General features: G+C 41.5%; 1 protein-coding gene across 1 annotated transcript; it reads left to right on the top strand.

Moving 5' to 3' along the window:
- The first annotated feature begins 5,197 nt into the window (after positions 1–5,197).
- LOC142494652 (uncharacterized) lies at positions 5,198–22,579 on the top strand. The gene is made up of 3 exons (XM_075599084.1): positions 5,198–5,270; positions 5,634–6,418; positions 22,571–22,579. Exons 1-3 carry the CDS (start codon positions 5,222–5,224, stop codon positions 22,577–22,579), a joined length of 843 nt encoding a protein of 280 aa, XP_075455199.1. The 5' UTR covers positions 5,198–5,221.
- Positions 22,580–23,222: the final 643 nt, after the last annotated feature.

The raw sequence follows: 23,222 nt of genomic DNA, 5'->3' as shown, positions 1-23,222 counted from the left end.
TCTTCTGGCTTTGATTCTGCACTCCTACCTCTGTTTGTTGCCTGTTGGGCAGCTGTAGGTTTGGCTAGTGCTTTCTTTGGTGGCTCAAACTTCGTAATTTTGTTTTTGAAGTTGCGTGGAGTCCCCAACTCTCACTGTACCCTTGTCCTTACGGGCATTAGTTACTGTGGGATACTGGTGCTTGGGCAGAGCCAATACCTTTTTCCGTATTGGAGGAATCTGTATCAGAGTCTCCTTCATTTTCTGGAGCTCTGTAATTTTTGTCGTCAAGGTTGCGCTGCGTCTGTTAACTGAAAATTTTCTTCTTTCAGTTTTAAGTTTTCTCTTTTTAATCTTGAACTTTCTCCTTTTTCAGTCTCTGTATTCTTCAGGGCAACTTTGCTGTCCTCCTTCCATTTACGCACATCTGCTTTGAGAATGACAATCTCCTGGTGTGAGACTTCCTTCTCTAGGTTGAGGGTCTGAAGCTCCTTCTGAGAGACTTTGAGAACTGTGCCAAGATTACCAATAGTTTCTTTAGCAATGTCGAGCTCCTCAGTGAGACTGTGTAGTTCCTTTCTGGAAACTTCCAGGTCTGTGCGGCAGCTGTTGGTCTCATGATGTGAGGCATCAAGCTCTATACGAAGAGTGTGAACCTCTTGCTGGAAGACTGTCATTGGCTTCAGTGCCTCCTCATACTTCCGCTTTAGCGTAGCCACCATTTTAACAGATTGGCTCTGCTTTTCATCCATGGTGGAGATAGTAGCCCTTGCAGTATCTAGCTCAGTCTTGAGATCCTCCAATTCGGTCTTGGCCGCAGAATAAATTGCGAGCACAGTCTTCTGTAGCTCAGCATTATTTTTTCTCTCTCTTCCTAATTCTTCACAGAGCAGATCACAGTCTTGCCTGGCAATTTTCAGGGCGTCTTCAGGGCTGGTCAAGGGATCGTCACTCACTGGTTCCGACTCCGCTTCCCTGGGATGACTAGTTGAGGGTTCCTCACTGTTGGCACCGGACAGACACTTCTTTGGGGTACACGACTTCTGCCTTGGGCCCTCTGGATATTCAGTTAACCGTGGGACGAATTCTCCAGTTTCTCTAGGCTGCAGGGCAACTCGGTCCCCCTTTTCCTCCACAGGATCTGCGGACGTGTCTGTTCCTTCCACGGTAAGTGAAGAACTGCCTTTCTTTTTCTTCCTTTTTGATTTGGATGACACCGTCCCTTCAGGTATACTGGGGTCTCCATCTTCATTTGAAGTTTTAGCAGCTTCATTATACACGCCAGGCTTTTCTTGCAGCTGCTTTAGCTGACAGAAATATTCGGTGATCCACTGCTCCCGCTCTGTCTCCTGCTGATCATATTCGTCATCAAACGGAGCGGTCTTTTCTGTCTGTGCCGAGTTCAGGCACCCCCACCATTCTTGGGGTGTTTTGTGGCTGTGACTCGGTTCGGGTTCCCCGTAAGAGATGTCTTCCTCCTTATTGGACTGGAAGGACCAATCTTCCATGGGGTAGGGTTCATTACAGGAACGCTGCATCTTGTCCTCCATTTTTAGGCTATCAGTTGTAATTTTCTTCCTGACCTCAGGAGGCACTATTGCAGCTGTTGCCACTGTATTTGCTAGAACCCCCAATTGTGGTAGTCCTACAGATGGGCATATTTTGCTTGTAAAGGTCGTAGCTCTCACAGGCATCTCTGTAGTCTTTTCTTTCTTGGATAATTTTTTTTTTTTCAATATCAGCAGTGCTGTGCATGCATTTTCTTTTATCAGGTATACAAGTTGTGCAGCGGCTAGGTAAAAAAAAAAGTCTATTTGCTATACACCATTTACTTGCTGGGTGCAATCCCTCCGCTTCAGCAACAGAATTTGGTTTTCTGCTTGAGTTCAGTAATTTTCAGTCTCATCATTGGGTATTATGGCATTCACACTTCACTCTTTGGGTGTCTGTTTTGCTCCCAAGATAATAGGCATACTTTTTTACTTACAGAAAAAAAACATTCTTTGCAGTGGACTATGGGCCTCATGCAGTAAGCGACGATTATGTGAAATCGGCAAGCTTATCGATTAGTCATGTTATTGGCGTTTTTCCCTCTCCGTATGCAGTAAGTGCCGAATACATTCAAAATCAACCAGAAAACAAATCCGCCCACTCTCACGATGATGAGCCGATCACACACAGGTGTATCGGCGTGCGTGGCGGGGTGCTGTTAGGTTGCACAATCACAAATCTTGCTGAATCAGGCGAAACAAGCATGTTTTTGATTGCGCGCCATATTTAAAGGCAACGTGTACTGCTAATCATTCTCTGTGTTGTTGGGAGTGAGAGAGAGAGAGAGACGCACAGAGCTGGACGATTGAAGATTTGCATATTGACTGAGAGACTTGTTGTGTATTGGGTGAGCTTTGTCCTTTGTTGTTTTGTTTACATCTTTGTCTTGTTTTATATGTGGAAGTGGGTCGTGTGATTGCCTGTACATTTCTTGTCTGTTTTTTGTGAGTGCTGGAAGTATGCCCGCAAAGCGTGGGAAGAGTGATGCTGGTGGGAGTGGGAGTGCTACTCGTGCGAGTACGCGTCGGAGTGAACGTTCTGTTCAGGGGAGTGATGTTGCTGGTGCACCGAGTGGTGTTGCTGGGAGTGGGAGTGCTGGTGCTGGGAGTGGGAGTGCTGTTGTTGGGAGTGGGAGTGCTGGTGCTGCGAGTGGTGTTGCTGGGAGTGGGAGTGCTGTTGTTGGGAGTGGGAGTGCTGTTGCTGTGAGTGGGAGTGCTGGTGCTGGGAGTGGGAGTGCTGTTGCTGTGAGTGGGAGTGCTGGTGCTGGGAGTGCTGGTGCTAGGAGTGTGAGTGCTGGTGCTAGGAGTGTGAGTGCTGGTGCTAGGAGTGGGAGTGCTGGTGCTAGGAGTGGGAGTGCTGGTGCTGGGAGTGCTGCTGGTGGCGCAGTTGCTGATGGGGTGTCTGGTGGTGGCGTGCTTGCTGGTGGCCAGCTTTTGGAGGCTCTTCCATTGGAAGAAGGAGAGTCCAGTCAGCACCAGCCAAGCTCTGACCCTAAACCTGCTCGGAAAAAACGTGTGGAGAAGCCACGTAATCCTCGCTTCAATGACCAGGAAAATAGGGCTCTTGTCACTGGCATTCTGGAGCACTATGACAGTCTCTATGGACATTTAGTAGGTAAGTGTAACTTTACATTTATTATTCAAATACATGTGATCCTAGGTCATCTGAGTTTTGTTCATATGCAAATATGGGTACACAATATCTTTCTATGTTCATTAGTGTGGAAACACAGCTTTTTATCATGCCTTACAAGGACAAATAAACACAGGCGGTCAATTTGCCAGAACTGCATACAATATGAATGCAACCTTGCTTACATGTATAGGTTTAGTAGTGAATGCTCATGTGCTGCACATATTACACATAAAACAGCATGTTTGCTATCTCTTGGAACAGCTAGCAGTGTAGGAAACTGGTGCTTATATTATTATTAATTTACCTCATATCTTTTATATGTTTTTCAAGGGCGGACAAGTGCAGCAAGCAAAAAAGAAATGTGGGACACAATAGTCATTGGTGTCAATGCCTGTGGGAATAGTGTCAGGGACAAGTATCATTGTCGGAAAAGATTTGATGATATTAGGTCCAAATTGAAAAAGAAAATACAAGACCAACGCGTGCATGCTACTGGCACTGGAGGTGGGCCCACACCACAACGTCTCATATTGACTCCATTGGAGGAGCTGCTTCGGCCAAAATTACTTACCGTCGTCGTGGAAGGCTTGGCTGGTGACCGTGACATTGGAATTTATCCGTCACAATTTCCAGCAGGTGATAAATATTACTGTACTAGGCGTGTCGTTGCTTACACTTATTTTGCATATTTACACTGCTTTTTATACTGTCTTCACAATATAAGCATACCTGCATCTATATATGTATATGTCTGATTCTGTATATATATATCTCAAAATAGACATATATGTAGTAGTCCTACTAAAAGCAGTAACTAATATAGCACGTGCCATTGCGTGCTCATTTACATGTGAATTCCCAAAATGCATAGCTGCAGTGGAAGCAATTGATGGTGGGCGAAGATGGGGAACAACAGGGTAGTACACATGTGTAACACATGTTCATGAGAAATTATTAGTAGCTACAGGTACAGAACAGAAATATGTATCATATTATTGTGTATTTTATTGATTTTACTCCGACAAACATGACATTACTGCCTATTTTAAGCATGCATCAAAGAAATTGCATGTAACGGCCTACAAACATCACTGGCACTAACACATCTATAGTTGCTTATGAAAAGGTCCATTTTTGCTTTATGTCATATACAGACAGCATAATGAGGCACACGTATCATATGTTATGTCATTGTTTTCATAACTTAAACACTGCAGATGACTACTTAGCTCATCTACCATTGTGTTAAAGCAGCTGCAATTAATATCTCATCACAGCATACACTTCAACAGAGGGGGTGGGGTTCAGCACACACACTAATTACAGCCTCATTTCACGGTCAACTTAGTTCACACCATTTGCACCTGTTTCAAGTCATTGAAAGGTGTGGCTGATTAGGCTTTTTGGGGAAGGGAATACCTTTCTTACAACCTGAATAGCACAACTGAAGTTAATCACACTCATTTGAAAGCTTAACTCTAGCTACTAAATGCCCCAACAACTCATTACTTATCAAAGCGTACGTCACACATTAGTTCACTCATATCTATAGTTGAACTACTATCAAAGACACATTATCACACACTGCATGTGTTGTCTTGTTGAGTCACAGCCACATTCAGGTGTGCCACATCTTCGATTAATGTACCACACATATCCTCTACCAAAAACAACACTTTTTGCAATATGACCACCTTCATGATAACCATTGTGAATGGTCATCTCATGATAGTTATGTACATTATGATACTGATATCACTACACAACATATGATTTTTATGTACTCATTTAATCTATTTATCCTCACGCATTACTGCAGAAACATAGTATGTTGTATGTTAGGGAACTCAAAAATTCTAAGTACACAGGCATGTACAGTGTTATTACAACTATTTATGTTCACTTTCACACACATTTTCGGTTAAGGAACTGATGTTGTTAGTTAATCATAAATACAGAACATACAATAAGTGTTTGTTCAATATTTACACATGTAAATGTAAAACTTATGTTATTGTTATATATAGTTGCCCCTGGAGGACATGTGTCACCTGAGATGGAACAAGTGTCTTCACCTGGGTCAGCCAGCTCAACACTACTAGAAGGTGAGTGTATCATTTGCTGGCCATATAATATGTGCTCTTCTATATGTTATGTTGTCATGTGCATTATTTGTTTTGCACATCTTCTTTAAATAGGATTACTTAGTGTCAGTGAAAATTAAGTGTAAGGCAACATGTATTGTGTTAGTGATGTTAATTATCATGTAGGACTTCTGAGTTTAGAGCAACTTTTCATTCATTCATATTTCATACTGAGTCCAAACATTATTCGTAAGTCAAGGTAGTTTTTAATGAGGTTATAAAACGTATGCTAACATGTTAGGTGTTACTTAGGACACAGTACAATTACATAGTAACACAGCATACATTAACATGCCATTTAATAATGTGTACATTTCTTTTTAGAACATCATGGTGATGAGGATGATGAGTATGATGAGGATGACGCCACAGAAGAGACTGAAATACAATCATGTGACCATGAAGAGGTGCCAATAGAAACTGTTGTACCGCCAAATCGTCCATCAACTTCCACATACGATGCAATTGTAGCTTCAGAGGGAAAAATAGTGGACGCAGAAAATCGTCGCCATTCAGACATGATGACAGTGCTGGAAAGGATGATTGGACTGCAGGAAGAAACAGTATCACAATTGGCACATCTCCACAGAGTCTTCATTGAAGTGCCTAAACAGTTGCAAAAAATCAACACCTCATTCGAAGCATTAGTTGTTCAGCAAACACAAGCTAATTACTGGAGAATGACTAATGTACCACAATTCAACACCTCCCAGCCAGGATCTGTTCATGCAGGTCAGTTTTCACCACATTCATCTGATATTCATTCACCAGGCCCAAATGTTACCGGTCAAGTAGCAGACATTGCTGTGCAGGTTCCTGATGACATCCTACCGCTGCCATCTGTACAAATTCAGCAGCAGACACCTACAAAGGAGGCGACAAAAACAAAACAAGACACACATGAAACAGACCAACCATCACTTGTGCAGTGTCTACCAACTTGCTCACATGTGTCACTGGGCACAAGCCCTGTCCGTGAACAGTCACTACCCAAAAGCCCTGTAGGTGAGTTGCTGCCCAAAAGCCCTGTAGGTGAATCGCTGCCCAAAAGCCCTGTAGGTGAATCGCTGCCCAAAAGCCCTGTAGGTGAATCGCTGCCCAAAAGCCCTGTAGGTGAATCACTGCCCAAAAGCCCTGTAGGTGAGTCACTGGCCACAAGCCCTGTAGGTGAGTCACTGGCCACAAGCCCCGTAGGTGAACAGTCACTGGCCACAAGCCCTGCCCGTGAAGTGCCAGAGGCCACTCAAAGTGGCTCTGTTGTGCCTAAAGTTGGTGGCAAAAGAAAAAGGAAAATTCAAGAGACAACAAGCAGGCCTGTTACTCGCTCGCAAAAGGAACAAAAAAAATAAATGTTATAATTCAGAAAATATGTCTTTGGCCTTGTTTTGTTGACTTCAGATTATCTAATTACTATTGTATGTATGCTGAAGACTGTGTTGTTTCCAAACTTTCAACTATGTTCTTGTACACGTGAAGTTTTGGAAATGTTAACACTCATAATTAATTGTGTTATAAATATTTATGTTGTAATCGTCTGTTCAGTAATGGTCCACCAGGAGCCAGTTGCTAAGTTTAGAGAAGCTGCCATTGACTTTGCAGCAAAACATTGCATTTGGGTGTGTTAATTGATGTAAGAATTGCATATGCATATTAGTCACATGCAATTATTAAAACACCTAAGTAAGTGCAAACATCTTTCTTGTACGTGTACAGCAGGATTATGTGTAAATTATTACTTACCTTTGCCTTGCTTGGCCATTGTAATTTTGTCCTTTAATCAGTTGTGTGTTCGTTTCTATAACATCTCAGAATGTATAATAATATATATACACACACACACACACACACACACACACACACACTGAGTGAGTGTGAGTGTGAGTGTGTGAGTGTGTATATATATATATGTATATATGTGTATATATATATATGTATATATGTGTATATATATATGTATATATGTGTATATATATATGTATATATGTCTATATGTATATATATATATATGTGTATATGTGTATATATATATGTATATATGTGTATATATATATGTATATATGTGTGTATATATATGTATATATGTGTGTATATATATATATATATATATATATATATATATATATATATATATATATATATATATAGTACTATATAAACTGGTATACACAAACTAATACACTTCATGCTTCCTTGTGAAAGCACACTATTTTAATAATACAGGCCTAATGTTTGAGAAATATCCTAAGTATGAGACTCTAACAGTATTGTGCTTAAACAAATGTTTATTACTTAATTCAATCATGTTTCTCACCATTTAAATAGGTTTCATACAAGGTATACTTAATGCCATCAATGTTGTGTGTACTCCTGCAATATAAAAAAAAATAAAATATTATATATAAATATATATATATTTTTATAAGAGATATATTTATATATATATATATATATATATATATATATATATATATATATATATATATATACACACGTATTTAAACTCATGCAGACAGGGAGTTAACCAGACTTTCACATACACACAGAAATGTAAGCGGGGAAAAAACATTTCTTTTTGCAGGTGTGTTTTTACTGATATGCCTGGCTAAGAAATATTTTCACACACTGGTCTTTGTTAGTTTTCAAAAAAACACTATGTGAACGCATTCACAGTCTAGGGATGTTTTTCACAAACGAGATAAAAGAAGGAGAAATGTTTCTCCCACAGTCCCATATCACGAACCACAACTGTTAACCCAATTAGACAAACAAATCCAATTGGCGTTTGAAATAAGGAGTCAAAGTAGTTAGTTTTGTTGACCTTGACAAGGAAAAACAGGAGTTTGTTAGCCATTCAGCACATTCATTTTGATGAGCAAATAACACAGACCTGCACACAGCTTTTGTGCTACTCAGACATGGCTGATGAATTCGTTAACAATATTAATCCCCTTTTAGGGTATAAGTACATGATCTGTGAAGCCATCTTGAACAGTCGCGGACAGAAAGCAAGCACACGCCAAATCGATGATTTCATTCGAGCAAAATATCCTTATTACCAAGACCGTAAGCATGCACGGAATTTTAATTCCTCAATAAGATTCACTTTATCAAGTAATGACTTTTTTGAACGTGACCAGGATAAGCTACAACACACCTATGGTTTCTGGAAGATTGCCCCGGAAAAACAATTTATCCTGAAAGACGGCACTTATATTGTCGTGAAAGGCATATTTATTCCTAATGGCAATAGCAATGTATCCGCTACTACTGATCCGTTTGAATCGATACGTGCTGCAATATCTGCAGCCTCCATTCCTGAAACCCACATTGTACAAGAACAAAAGTACTATGATTATATACCAAGCCTTTCAGCTGAAATTGCATTGGAATGGGAACCGGAAGAAATGAACCTACCTCCCGACCAATTATTTGAAGAAAGCAGTGGCGATTCCTATGAGCGCATCCTGGAGGAGATATGTGCCATACTGGATTCAGCGGTTGGGTTAAGCGTGGATGAAAATGGCTTGCATTTCTGGAGCGACCAGTTGCAGCCAGGCGAAGAGTTAATTCTAGAAGAATGGTAAATATAACAATCGTTATGCGTTGACTCTGCGTTTAAATTTTTTTTTTTTTTGTAACCACCATTTTCACTTTCAATGCGTGGATACAGCGTAACATTGCAGACTGCATAACATGTAGCGATCACAAACAAATTGTTTCCTAATACAATATAGTAGGACCTGAAAGAGTAGTACACATTGCTGACGGAATAAATATACGTACTTTCCTATCCCTTTAAACATATTAGCAACATTTTACCATTACTCTAACACATACCTGTTTTGTTATCATGCAACATCTACAACATTGAAAACCGGGTCCACCACGTATGACGTGGGACCCTTGTCATGGGCCAAGGCGTCCTTAAAAAGGATTAGTGATGTAAGTCCCGCCCCCAAGCGACGTGCGCGCCTCAAAGCCTATTGGCTGTCATGTTTTGTTATAGTAACGGTAACTGCAGTGTGTGATGCGTGCGGCTCAGTGTTTGTAGGCGTACCCTGGGCGTTAGCCGAATGTTAATTGAGTGGGAGGAGTGTTAGCGTGCGTTTCACGCTGGCTTAACATGACGTCACACGTATTGCATTTGCGCATTGTGTTATCGGCCGTGCTTTCTGTTCAAACACGTCTGTTTAAAAAGAATACAGATGTACTCGTTTAGAACGAATGTAGTTTCGTCTTCATTGTATTTGAAATAAAGATGTTATGTTTACTGGTATTTTCAACATGTATTGAACGCACAATGTACGCTTTGTTTTGCGCATGCGCTAACAGTTAGTGGAGCCAAGCGTGAAGTGCGTGCGCACACAAAGATGTGCGCGCACATCTTTCAGTATACAGGCAACGTTCACTTCTTATACATAGTTATGCCTGCTACAAATTTAAAGAAACATTACATACTGATGAACAGTTTTACTTCTAACATATAAGTGAGTGACGTGTGTATCTACACAATCATATAGAGCTGCGTAACGCGTTGTCACGGATGCATATCTAGTAAGGTGCCATCTTTGACCATCATGTGTTTGCTGTATTTCAGAGATGTCGGGGAAGATACAATCGGATCAATGTATGATTTCAGAAGAGTCTACCTTTATATGAGATGATTGTGAGGAGGAGCCACCGACTACTATACTACATATGGAACTAATTTTATATTGCTTGCAGCGCTTATTAACAAACAATTAAAAATGTGATACCCTTATGCCTATATTGCATAAGCACTTAATTAACATAATGATGTTGCAAAAGAGTGCCTCATGAATTTTTATTGAGTGTTCTTTAATGACTACTAACATTTTATGACATGGTGTGTTTTATATATAACAACCATTCCCACTCTGCTAACACATTTGTGTATTCTAATATGTAATGGAACGTATGACTGTCGAAACTATGTAACAATAATAATAATAATATGAGCATGTTCATGTATAGGGCTGCTAGTTGTACGCAGCGATTTACAGACACATGTTTCAGCCTGAGGTCCCTGGCCCGTGGAACGTACAAATGTTTTTTTGCCGCATGAGGCACAGGGAGATAAAGTGACTTGGCCAAGGTCACAAGGAGCCCACACCGGGAATTGAACCAGACTCCCCTGCTTCAAACTATCAGTGCCAGTGTGTGTCTTTACTCACTGAGCCACTCCTTCTCCCAATGTAAAGGACACTTACAACCAAGTAGCCATTTATTTTTAAAATCTCTTGTTACATGGGTATGTAGATAAAATGGTTTGGGACTGTAGCAAATAATGTTACTGGCCAGATGTTATGGTCCCCTCCAATGCATGATGTTCTGAATATGACATCACCATCATGTTATGAAGTACGTTTCTGTGTATATTTCATTAACCTAACTAACTATAGTTTACTGTGTTTATTAATCGTTTAGAAATACATAGTATAGTCAATATGATGATATAAGCTACCATAATAAAGCTGGTGTTATCATTTGTCGGTGTTATACATGGATCCTACACCAATTGATAGAGACACAAACAGTTGTCTTAAAAAGTGTGTCTATGCTAGTGATGAATGTGCTCCCGTAAGTAAACAAATAAGTACAGTTATCCCCTTTTCTCCAACCACCTCTATATTACATTAATGGAAATTATAAGGAAACATATATAAAATGTGATGAAATGTGAGTAATCATTTTGTAATACAATGCACATGAAAGCTCAAGAGTAGCTAAATGCATATACATGATACAGAAAGTACATATATGTAACATTTGTGTTTAAACCAATATGTTGGGTTTTTAGTTCCAATAATTATAGGAAGATTGAGGTAGCCACATCTTATGAGAGATGTCAGCAAATATACATACCATGATCAGTCATACTGGAGATATACCTATAATGCAAAGGAACAATATATAAATTGCAAACATTGACATGCCATCTTCAGTACCGTAAACAACACAGCAAAGTGTGTATTTGGTGTTAAATGTACAACACCATGTATATTTCATGACATTCAAAATGTAAATCAGCCTGGTGTACACATCATATGGATGTACATGTTACACTGCACCAATAACATTGTATGTAAGCATACTAGAAGCATGAATGATTATGGGCATAATATGTGTTTTGTCTTAGCATAAGGAATAACACAATGCTAAAATATTATTGCTTTGTTACCCAAGTTGTATTCACATACACACAACTAAAGTACAATTGAAGAGGGATTATATAACCTGTGCAACAATAACATACCGGTGCCACATCCCTTTGTGCACACAGCAGAGAAAAGAAAGGTGTGCAACCCATATTCATCTGTGTCCTAACAGAAGGTTATATAAAGAAACATTATTGTTAATATAACATAATTAAACTATAAAAGTAGTACTAGGAACATATGAGTTTGTACTTACAAGAAAAAAATGAATTGATGAGATTCTGTCGTGTCTGGCCACCACTGGCTGTTTGTTCATTTTCAGCAGCTACATGGGTGGGATGCTCGTCTACCAAAGCCTCAGCTAGGTCTGACTGTACATTGTGCCTGAGTGCAACATTGTGCAAAATGCAACAGGCAAGGATAATATCAGACACTTTTTGAGGCTTGTATAGAAGAGCCCCACCAGTTCTGTCCAGACACCTAAACCTGGTCTTGAGTAGGCCAAATGTCCTCTCTATAACAGATCTTGTAGATATATGGGCTGCATTGTACCTGTCCTCTGCTTCAGTTTGAGGGTTTAGCACCGGAGTCAAGAGCCACGGCCTAATTCCGTATCCTGAGTCACCTATAATGAATGGAGCACACATAAGCTGACATTAGTGATCAAATTGTACAATGCCAACATTCCTAAATCAACATGTGTTTTGTGTTAGAACATGTAAATATGTACTCACCCAGCAGCCAACCAGGTTCAAAATGTCCCTCTTCGAACGCATGGAAGACTGAAGAGTTCCTCAGGATAGAGGAATCGTGACTGGAACCAGGGAACTTGGGTACCACATGCATTATCCTCATCGTGGCATCACATACCACCTGTACATTGAGTGAATGGTAGTGCTTCCGATTGCGGTACACATGCTCACTCTGACTAGGTGCAATCAAAGCAACATGTGTGCAATCGATTGCACCCAGCACACATGGTATCCCTGCTATATTATAAAAGCCAGTCCTGACTTCCAGCCACTCTGTCGCCTCTGTAGGAAAATGAATATAATTCCTAGCGCGTCTATTGAGTGCATAGAGAAACTGGGTCAAGGCCCGCGAGAATGTAGATTGCGAGACCCCGCCCACTATGCCCACAGTTGTCTGGTATGACGCGGAAGCAAGATAATGTAATGAGCACAGCATTTTAACAAGCCCAGGGACTGCACGACCTCTGGCTGTGAAAAAATCTAAATCCCCCCTTATCTCCTCATAAAGAGCTAAGATTGCTGCTGAACTCAAACGATAGCGACTTACAATCTCCTCCTCACTCATCCCATCTAACAGGGTTCTCTCCCTGTACAGACGCGGACGAGGCACAAGTTGTCTCCTCTGTCTTCTCCTCTGATCTCCTGTCCCTCTACCTGTCCCTCGGCCTGTCCCTCTCCCTGTCCCTGTCGTATCCGCGTCACTGTCACTGTCCCTCGGTGTGTCCCTCCCTTGCCCTATATGATTGTCTTCATCATCAAGCATGTCATAGAAAAGAATGTTCCTCCGTCTCCTAAACATTCGCAACATTTTGAAATGAGTAGCTGTGAATGAGCAGGTAATGTGCGTCCTTTAAATAGGTATGTGATGATGTCAGGTGACATAGTAAAATGCAAGGTGTTACATTAACATAATAAAGTACTTCTGTGGCAAGCTGTGTGCACTTGTTGTTCTAAGTATTTGTTGTGTGTATTCTGCAGGGAATGATGATATTTGGCAATGATGTGACGTGAAGCTTTGTACAAAGATTGCTTGCAAATAAATAGTTGCATGTGCAATGCATGTAACACTTGTGAACGCAAGAGTCAGTCATGTAATGAGACAAAAAGGCTGAGATTGACGTGGGAAAAGTTTTGTGTAACATGTGTAATTATCCATGTTATTGTGACATGTTGGCAACAATGAATAGTCGTGTGCATATGCATGCATTTGTGTAAGGAGGATAGTTGGTATAGAATGAGTTTACAAGGTGTCCCAATGATGAATTACTGTACATGTGTGTATAAGTTAGGTTGAAGTGCTTGTAATGCAACGGTTACAATGTAAACATGCAATGTGATTGAGCGTCCAATAAGTGACGTCATGAAAATAGGGAGGACCCAAAAGTATATGTAAACATGAGAAGACAGATGTACATGAACGTTTAAAGATGCGTGTCACATTACAAGCATTGTGTAATGTAAAGGAAGATGAATATACTGTGTATGAGTGACATGTGTGACATGTGTGACATCATGTAAATAATTGTCGCTGAGTTGAGTAAAATGTGTGATATGATGTGAGGTTCTCCTTTAAGAGTGTAGTATAGTATTTTCCCTTGCCACATCATCACATGATGAGTAATGTGACCCGCAAATGCTGCAAACATGTAAAAGTCGAATGTTATGCAAATAAGACACATCAGCTGTGACACAATGCAGGGAATGCCCCCACACTGTAATGCAAATCCCCCTTGTATTGTGAGCAATGAAACGTAAACAGTACTATACTGTTATACGTCCCCGCTCCATTGACTTCCATTGATGTACAGAAGATGTTTTTTTTCTAAGTGCCGTTCCGGCAGCCTTAGCGATCGTTCTCCCGTCCAAACTGCCAACTTTAGTTGGCGGGAGAAATCGGCCATAACATCTCAATTTCGTAGTGCCGATCAGCCCCGATAAGCTGTTTTTTTTTGTTGAATCCAGCCGATTTAAAAAAGTGGCGATCAGTGTCGAAAACAGGCTTATCGGCAGGCGACTGGCCATAACCAAATTATCGGCTCCGAAACCTGGCGATATGAAGCACTTATCGGCGCTTACTGAATCTCAAACCCAATTTTGGCTATAACATGGCCATATTTCCCTTATCAACGCTTACTGCATGAGGCCCTATTTCTTTCATTCCCAGCAGGGTGACTCAACATTCAGCAATTGGCTTTGAAAAACCTTTTTCCTTTATAGGGCAATTTTACACTCAGCATTTGTTTGCTAAAAATTCCCCTGCTTCAGTACAGTCTTGTATCAATTTTCACACTTTTCTGCATATACTCCATTCACAGCTGGTAGTCCTATGTGGTGTGGCAACCTTTATCTGCAAAATCAGTACCACTCGTGGGTCACCATCTGTATTCACTGCTTCAGCGAAACTTTTGAAAACAACAAACACCTATCCCTTTCCAAGGGCTGACTCACTCCTTGAACCCTGACTATGGCTGAAAGGCAAAGACCCCTATTTCAATGACCATATTACACTTTGTGATAGGCAAAATAAGGTTTAGCTACATCAGCAGTCTCTTCTGGGTTTTTGTAAGTTTCAGTGGTGTGTATCCTTTTAACTCTGCCTCTGCTGCATGAGAGGGGTTTTTTTTTTTTTTTTCTAAGACGGTTTGTAGGCAAAAAGCATAAAAAAAAATTTCACATAAAAATCTCCGGTCCTTTTTAACTACAAAGACACCTCTTGTCCCACCTCGGACACCAAATGTAGACGGACGTTCACAGAGGTACACAATTGGAGTCGTTATAATGTGAAATTATATTATGCTTTATTGTGCCTTTTCCTTTTTATCAGGAAATTATCCAAACACAGGGGGGAAAAAAGCTTCCATTCACTTGGGAGTATTTCTAGTGAAATCCTTGCAATTAGTTCACATCTCCATTAGTTAATCATTTCTCCCATCCCAAACATATAGCATGAAAATAAGCAGATATAAGCAGTCTCTTAATAATGAAAGTCTTATCTGTTTATCAGCTGTAGAGTAAGCTTATCTGCTCTCCTGGAACCGCACCCGTGCGTGCACAGAAAAATACCAGCATCCAGGTTTAGAAGTCTTATTGGGTGTCTTGCAATCAGCTCTGCTTTGTGGCTGGCAGAACTCAAGACATTGTGGTGTCTCCAAAGGTCAGCTCTCAGTCAGAGCTAAAGAGAGTCAGTTCCTGTCTCAAAGGCAGGCTTTTTGTAACAATCTAATCAGGCAGGTGGTGTTTAGTAATTAACTACCACACTGCTAGATTAAAGGAACATTACTGAACAGGCATAAGTCCCCTGTTACACTGCACTTATAGTGCCCACGACGGCGACGCGATGTCACTCCAAAACAAAACAATTTACTCTGTCGCGAGCGCTTATAGTAAGCGCGACAGAGCGATGTAGCGACAAAAAATTTGGAAGCTGGGTACATTTGATTTTTCAGAGACTGTTCCACATGTGACTGTCTCTGAACCAATCAATGACCCTGTCGCTAGCGATGTCGCTAAAAGTTAAATTATAACTTTTGCGGGTGGCAAAGTGTAATGTCATCGGTCACATCCCAGCACTATGAGCGCGGCCTAAGCAGTAGCGAAACACCTCGACCGCGAGACCGTAAGTAACGCTGAGTGGAGAGTCAGAATCGGTTCTAGCAACAGGGGTGGTGAGATTGTTCTCTGAGAGGGGACTGCACTGCATGTGGTCGGAGTCAACGCTCTACGGTGTTAATATATTAAGCTGTAAGCTGTAGGTTGTGGGTACAATTCTTAAATCTGCCTTCAAGACTTGCACCGAGGGCTGGAAGTTAAAAAAAAGTTGCCTATGCCTTAACTGGCTTACATAGGCCTCATAATTGCCTCTACTTCTCCCCCTCACACCTCTACTTGTACCCCTTGCACCTCTACCTCTCTCCCCTCACACCTGTCTCCCCCTCTAAGTCTCTCCTCACACATCTCTACCTCTCTCCTCCCTCACACCTCTTCCTCTGTCCTCTCACCTCAATCTCTCTCCTCAAACCTCCAACTCTCCCCCTCACACCTCCACATCTCTCCTTCACACCTCCACCTCTCTCCCTCACATCTCTATTTCTCCCCTCCCCTTTTCACACTCTCTTCGCCCTCCGCCCTCCCTCCTCCCCCCTCTCCCCACCTTCTCACACATCTCTCTGCTCTCCCTCATGCCCCATCACACCTTTCTTTCTGCCTTCTCACACCTTTCTCTCTGCCCCCTCACACTTTTGTTTCTGCACCCTCACACCTTTGTTTATACCCCCTCACACCTTTCTTTCTGCCCTCACACACCTCTCTGGCTGCCCTCTAACACCTCTACCTATCTCTCCTTGCACCTCCCTCCCCCCACCTCTACCTCTCTCTCCCCACCTCTACCTCTCTTCTCCCACCTTTACCTCTCTTCCCACCTCTACCTCTTTCCTCCCCCTCACCTCTCTTCCCCCTCACCTTTATTCCCCCTTACCTTTCTCTCCTCTCTTGCCTTTCTCACCTTTCTTGTCTCACCTGCCTCATGCCTCACCTACCTCATGCCTCACCTACCTCACCTGCCTCACGCCTCTCTTGCCTCACCTGCATCTCTTGCCTCACCTATCTCTTACCTCTCTTGCCTCACCTGTCTCACACCTCTCTTGCCTCACACCTCTCTTGCCTCACACATCTCTTGTCTCACCTGTCTCACACCTCTCTTGTCTCACACCTCTCTTGTCTCACCTGTCTCACACCTCTCTTGTCTCACACCTCTCTTGTCTCACCTGTCTCACACCTCTCTTGTCTCACCTGTCTCACACCTCTCTTGCCTCACACGCCTCACACCTCTCTTGTCTCACCTGTCTCACACCTCTCTTGCCTCACCTGCCTCACACCTCTCTTGTCTCACCGGTCTCACACCTCTCTTGCCTCACACCTCTCTTGCCTCATACCTCTCTTGCCTCACACCTCTCTTGCCTTACACCTCTCTTGCCTCACATCTCTCTTGCCTCACACCTCTCTTGCCTCCCACCTCTCTTGCCTCACACCTCTCTTGCCTCACACCTCTCTTGCCTCACACCTCTCTTGCCTCACACCTCTCTTGCCTCACACCTCTCTCTCTCTGTCTCTCTCTTCACCTCTTTCTTTCTCCCACAGGGCCAAAAAAACCCTCCTTCCTTCCCTTCCCAAACAACTCCCTCCCAGACCACATGTCTAGGCTTGTTGGGCCATGTGTGTTGACAGCCCTGATCTAGACATTAATGGAATGGTACACTTTCCTGTTTGTGTACATGGTGTCGTCCCTCTGTGGTGGCACTAGTGCCAGGAATTGGGTAATTTGTGGTATAGCTGTTTTAATGTATATTTTTGTCTCTAGATTAGCTTAAATGAACTCCAAAATGTCAATGATGATGTGACGTGCTATTTGGTACCACTGCATTACCTCAGCAGCATGCCAAATACTTTAACTCTATACATTCTCTCTTCTTCTACAGGGCCTACAGTTTGCCTACAGTAATAATTGCCAGGTAGTGCCAACAATAAGTATGAAAAAATCAGCAAAAAACACGGCTTCAAAAAAAGAGCTGGAAATGGTGGGTTCTTATAGTGTAGATAAATGATGTGCACCTGGTCCCTGTTGGCACATAATTAAAAAATGTTATTCAATTAAGAACAGCCGTTAAAGCAACTCTAAATGAAATGCTTATGTGACAGGTTCATTGTAACGTGTGAATGTACACTTTGAGCTCATTTAAATAAATTAGGCATAGACACAACTTCTCTCTTGCCTTTCTCACCTTTCTTGTCTCACCTGCCTCATGCCTCACCTACCTCATGCCTCACCTACCTCACCTGCCTCACGCCTCTCTTGCCTCACCTGCATCTCTTGCCTCACCTATCTCTTACCTCTCTTGCCTCACCTGTCTCACACCTCTCTTGCCTCACACCTCTCTTGCCTCACACATCTCTTGTCTCACCTGTCTCACACCTCTCTTGTCTCACACCTCTCTTGTCTCACCTGTCTCACACCTCTCTTGTCTCACACCTCTCTTGTCTCACCTGTCTCACACCTCTCTTGTCTCACCTGTCTCACACCTCTCTTGCCTCACACGCCTCACACCTCTCTTGTCTCACCTGTCTCACACCTCTCTTGCCTCACCTGCCTCACACCTCTCTTGTCTCACCGGTCTCACACCTCTCTTGCCTCACACCTCTCTTGCCTCCTACCTCTCTTGCCTCACACCTCTCTTGCCTTACACCTCTCTTGCCTCACATCTCTCTTGCCTCACACCTCTCTTGCCTCCCACCTCTCTTGCCTCACACCTCTCTTGCCTCACACCTCTCTTGCCTCACACCTCTCTTGCCTCACACCTCTCTTGCCTCACACCTCTCTCTCTCTGTCTCTCTCTTCACCTCTTTCTTTCTCCCACAGGGCCAAAAAAACCCTCCTTCCTTCCCTTCCCAAACAACTCCCTCCCAGACCACATGTCTAGGCTTGTTGGGCCATGTGTGTTGACAGCCCTGATCTAGACATTAATGGAATGGTACACTTTCCTGTTTGTGTACATGGTGTCGTCCCTCTGTGGTGGCACTAGTGCCAGGAATTGGGTAATTTTTGGTATAGCTGTTTTAATGTATATTTTTGTCTCTAGATTAGCTTAAATGAACTCCAAAAGGTCAATGATGATGTGACGTGCTATTTGGTACCACTGCATTACCTCAGCAGCATGCCAAATACTTTAACTCTATACATTCTCTCTTCTTCTACAGGGCTTACAGTTTGCCTACAGTAATAATTGCCAGGTAGTGCCAACAGTAAGTATGAAAAAAGCAGCAAAAAACACGGCTTCAAAAAAAGAGCTGGAAATGGTGGGTTCTTATAGTGTAGATAAATGATGTGCACCTGGTCCCTGTTGGCACATAATTAAAAAATGTAATTCAATTAAGAACAGCCGTTAAAGCAACTCTAAATTAAATGCTTATGTGACAGGTTCATTGTAACGTGTGAATGTACACTTTGAGCTCATTTAAATAAATTAGGCATAGACACAACTCTGCTCCTCCCCTTTAGTTGTTTGATTAACATGCCACACACAAATAGTGTTTTGCACCAAGTTTTGCCCAACTCAAAATTTGGGGTCTTATTTTTATGAGGCAGAAAATGCCATATGCAAAGAAAGTACCCGGGCGCTATCTCTTTAAGGTGCACATAGGATATTATGAGTGGATGGAGAAAAAAAGGGATGTAATACAGCATTAAGATAATGTTCTTAAGATGTCCTCGTGTGACTCGGAACCCCAACAGGATCTATCCAGGACCCTTAATGACAATGGAACACAAGAAAAATGGGGGAGCACAATGTGAGGGAGGGTAAGTAGGTGGTATGTCTTCTTTGACTGGTGATCAGTGTGGTGAAAACACCTCTATTGCAACATCAGTGTATGTAATAGACCCCGTGAATGGGAGGTGAGTGTACAATGGTTTATGTATGAGGGTGGAAAGATATGAGTAAATAACTTACACGGCCTTGTGTAAGTTCTATCCCATCAAGGTTTCTTTAGCTTCCGAATCTTCTTTAAGGTGTAGATTCTCCCTCCGTCTGTTCTTCTTTGCTCGCTGTTTCTTCAATAATCTTCTTTGGAGAAGTTCCTCGGTGATTTTCCTCTCATGAAAATGAAAAGGTGATTAGATCAGTGTATGTAGGTAACAACATCAGTGTTTAAGGGCAGTACCGCAGTTGTTACCTACATACACTGATCTAATCACCTTTTCATTTTCATGAGAGGAAAATCACAGAGGAACTTCTCCAAAGAAGATTATTGAAGAAACAGCGAGCAAAGAAGAACAGACGGAGGTAGAATCTACACCTTAAAGAAGATTCGGAAGCTAAAGAAACCTTGATGGGATTTAACTTACACAAGGCCGTGTAAATTATTTACTCATATCTTTCCACCCTCATACATAAACCATTGTACACTCACCTCCCATTCACGGAGTCTATTACATACACTGATGTTGCAATAGAGGTGTTTTCACCACACTGATCACCAGTCAAAGAAGACATACCACCTACTTACCCTCCCTCACATTGTGCTCCCCCATTTTTCTTGTGTTCCATTGACAGAAAATGCCATTTATCACCTCTGCACTGAGTTTGCGCTACACCTCCCCTTTTGTTAGCCCGCTCTACTTTTGCCCCTTAATGTCACGACAGATTATAATAATTACATGTTTAATGCTTTGCTGCTCATTTTTATATTTGTTTCAGACAGTCCAGGGGGAGCACATATGGGAAACACAAGACAAATAAAAAACAATTTATGTGCAGACGTTTTGGATAAGGAGATCAATGATGTGTTGAAAATCTTGGCTCTAAAGGTGAATCTACTCACAAGATGATTGTGGTTATAAATGCAGTTAGCAGATAGGGCTGCTGCCCATATGGATATAGTGGTGTGTGGGATTCCCTCCAGGCACGTCTCGTCAGTTGGGAGATGGTACATGTAGAGGAGAAAAACAGCACTACATAGCGCGATCTGATATAAACTTTATGTAAAAATTGTTAAACATATAAAATGTGCACTTACAATGTGCTAGATAAAAGTAAGCATTTGTCACAATCAATGTGAAATCTGTGGGTACTGTGCAGCTCTCACCGTCTCCCGTCGCTGTCCCGGAGCTCCTTCGCCTGCACCTCAAGAGTCCAACTTCTCTCAGTGTATCCTCCGGTGCGTGTGACGTCACAGCTCTATGGGTGGTGAAGCTACGGGTCCCTCACTGATCCAAGAAGCCACTCTACGTGTTTCGCCCAGCTCTTGGAAGCTGTGTATGGCTTCGTCAGGAGTGTGTAATACTTGGGGTTAATAGGTGTCTATATATACCCTATTCATAATACAAATTGTCAATTATCATAGCGCTATGGTTGGCAATCGTCTAATCAGAAGTTTAACATAAAACAGATCATATCATTTTAGTAATCTTTAACATCTTTGGATAAATATGAAACATCATTCCAATAAAAAGAGGTTTTCTTATAATTATATGGCAATACAATGTATGATTACAAGTAATTGTAATAATTATATGGCAATAGAGTATATGATTACAAGTAGTGTTTAGAAAAAAAAGGGGGGGGGGAAGGACCGAACGCAAAGGACTAAGTTAATTAAGTAGAATATACAGAGCTGTTAGTGCACACGTTACTGTTGCAGATTTAACTACTAACTGCCATTAGCAATCAGAAAAAAGGGGGGGCACTTGTTTAATTCACATAAACTCCAGTGAATGGGACAATGCATCCTAAGTCCCATTCACTGGAGTTTATGTGAATTAAACAAGTGCCCCCCCTTTTTTCTGATTGCTAATGGCAGTTAGTAGTTAAATCTGCAACAGTAACGTGTGCACTAACAGCTCTGTATATTCTACTTAATTAACTAAGTCCTTTGAGTTCGGTCCTTCCCCCCCCCCCTTTTTTTCTAAACACTACTTGTAATCATATACTCTATTGCCATATAATTATTACAATTACTTGTAATCATACATTGTATTGCCATATAATTATAATAAAACCTCTTTTTATTGGAATGATGTTTCATATTTATCCAAAGATGTTAAAGATTACTAAAATGATATGATCTGTTTTATGTTAAACTTCTGATTAGACGATTGCCAACCATAGCGCTATGATAATTGACAATTTGTATTATGAATAGGGTATATATAGACACCTATTAACCCCAAGTATTACACACTCTTGACGAAGCCATACACAGCTTCCAAGAGCTGGGCGAAACGCGTAGAGTGGCTTCTTGGATCAGTGAGGGACCCGTAGCTTCACCACCCACAGAGCCGTGACGTCACACGCACCGGAGGATACACCGAGAGAAGTTGGACTCTTGAGGTGCAGGCGAAGGAGCTCCGGGACGGCGAGGGGAGGCGGTGAGAGCTGCACAGTACCCACAGATTTCACATTGATTGTGATAAATGCTTACTTTTAATTAGCACATTGTAAGTGCACATTTTATATGTTTAACAATTTTTACATAATGTTTATATCAGATCGCGCTATGTAGTGCTGTTTTTCTCCTCTACATGTACCATCTCCCAACTGACGAGACGTGCCTGGAGGGAATCCCACACACCACTATATCCATATGGGCAGCAGCCCTATCTGCTAACTGCATTTATAACCACAACCACCTTGTGAGTAGATTCACCTTTAGAGCCAAGATTTTCAACACATCATTGATCTCCTTATCCAAAACGTCTGCACTTAAATTGATTTTTATTTGTCTTTTGTTTTCCATATGTGCTCCCCCTGGACTGTCTGAAACATATCTTTCTCCCTAGAACCCGTGAAACAGGTTCCACCAGAGGGTCTGAGCAGGGTTATATAATATCTGTCTATTATTTTGGTTTTATTTTATTTAGCTTATCACTTTATTGCACTGGATTTTGCATTTATTGTCACTTAATGTTAAGTAGCTAGCGCCTTTATTCACTTTAATTCCCATTTTTATATTTGAGCATATCAATTTTTGCCTTTTGGAGTGTGACCCTCTAGCACTTGTTACAGTTCACATAAAATATGACAATAGAAAAATCCATGTATGGCTTGATTTGACAGAGGATGGTACAAATGTCAAAAAAAACATTTATGAAGCAAAACACCCCCATACAAATTGATTAAATCTCAATTCATACTTAAATATTTTTCATCATTGCAGAATCATTTGAGCATTTAGTTTAGATACATTAGGACAGGAATACAACATTGAGGCTGGTATGCACTAAACCACTATTGAAATCAATAGCAGTTTACGCCTGATCGGGGTGCGATGCACTGCATTGCTGCTCAGTGAATACTGGCACTTGATTCTCATTGGAAAACTACACGACAAAATACTGAAGGGTACATTTATAACCTACCTCATTATGTATTCCTTGAATCAAACTAATGATTAATAAGTTAATTCATGTTGCTATGCACAGGTGCTATATT

Source organism: Ascaphus truei, chromosome 5 (genome assembly GCF_040206685.1).
Source record: "Ascaphus truei isolate aAscTru1 chromosome 5, aAscTru1.hap1, whole genome shotgun sequence".
In the NCBI taxonomy this organism is placed as follows: Eukaryota; Metazoa; Chordata; class Amphibia; order Anura; family Ascaphidae; genus Ascaphus; species Ascaphus truei.
The sequence above is the reverse complement of the archived record's forward strand: the minus strand, read 5'-3'. Positions and strand labels throughout refer to the sequence as shown.

Excerpts from the sequence above, each read along its gene's own strand:
- LOC142494652 (XM_075599084.1), top strand. The coding sequence starts at position 5,222 with ATGGAACAAGTGTCTTCACCTGGGTCAGCCAGCTCAACACTACTAGAA. Across the intron at positions 5,271-5,633 it reads CAGCTCAACACTACTAGAAG|AACATCATGGTGATGAGGAT; the intron begins GTGAGTGTATCA and ends ATTTCTTTTTAG.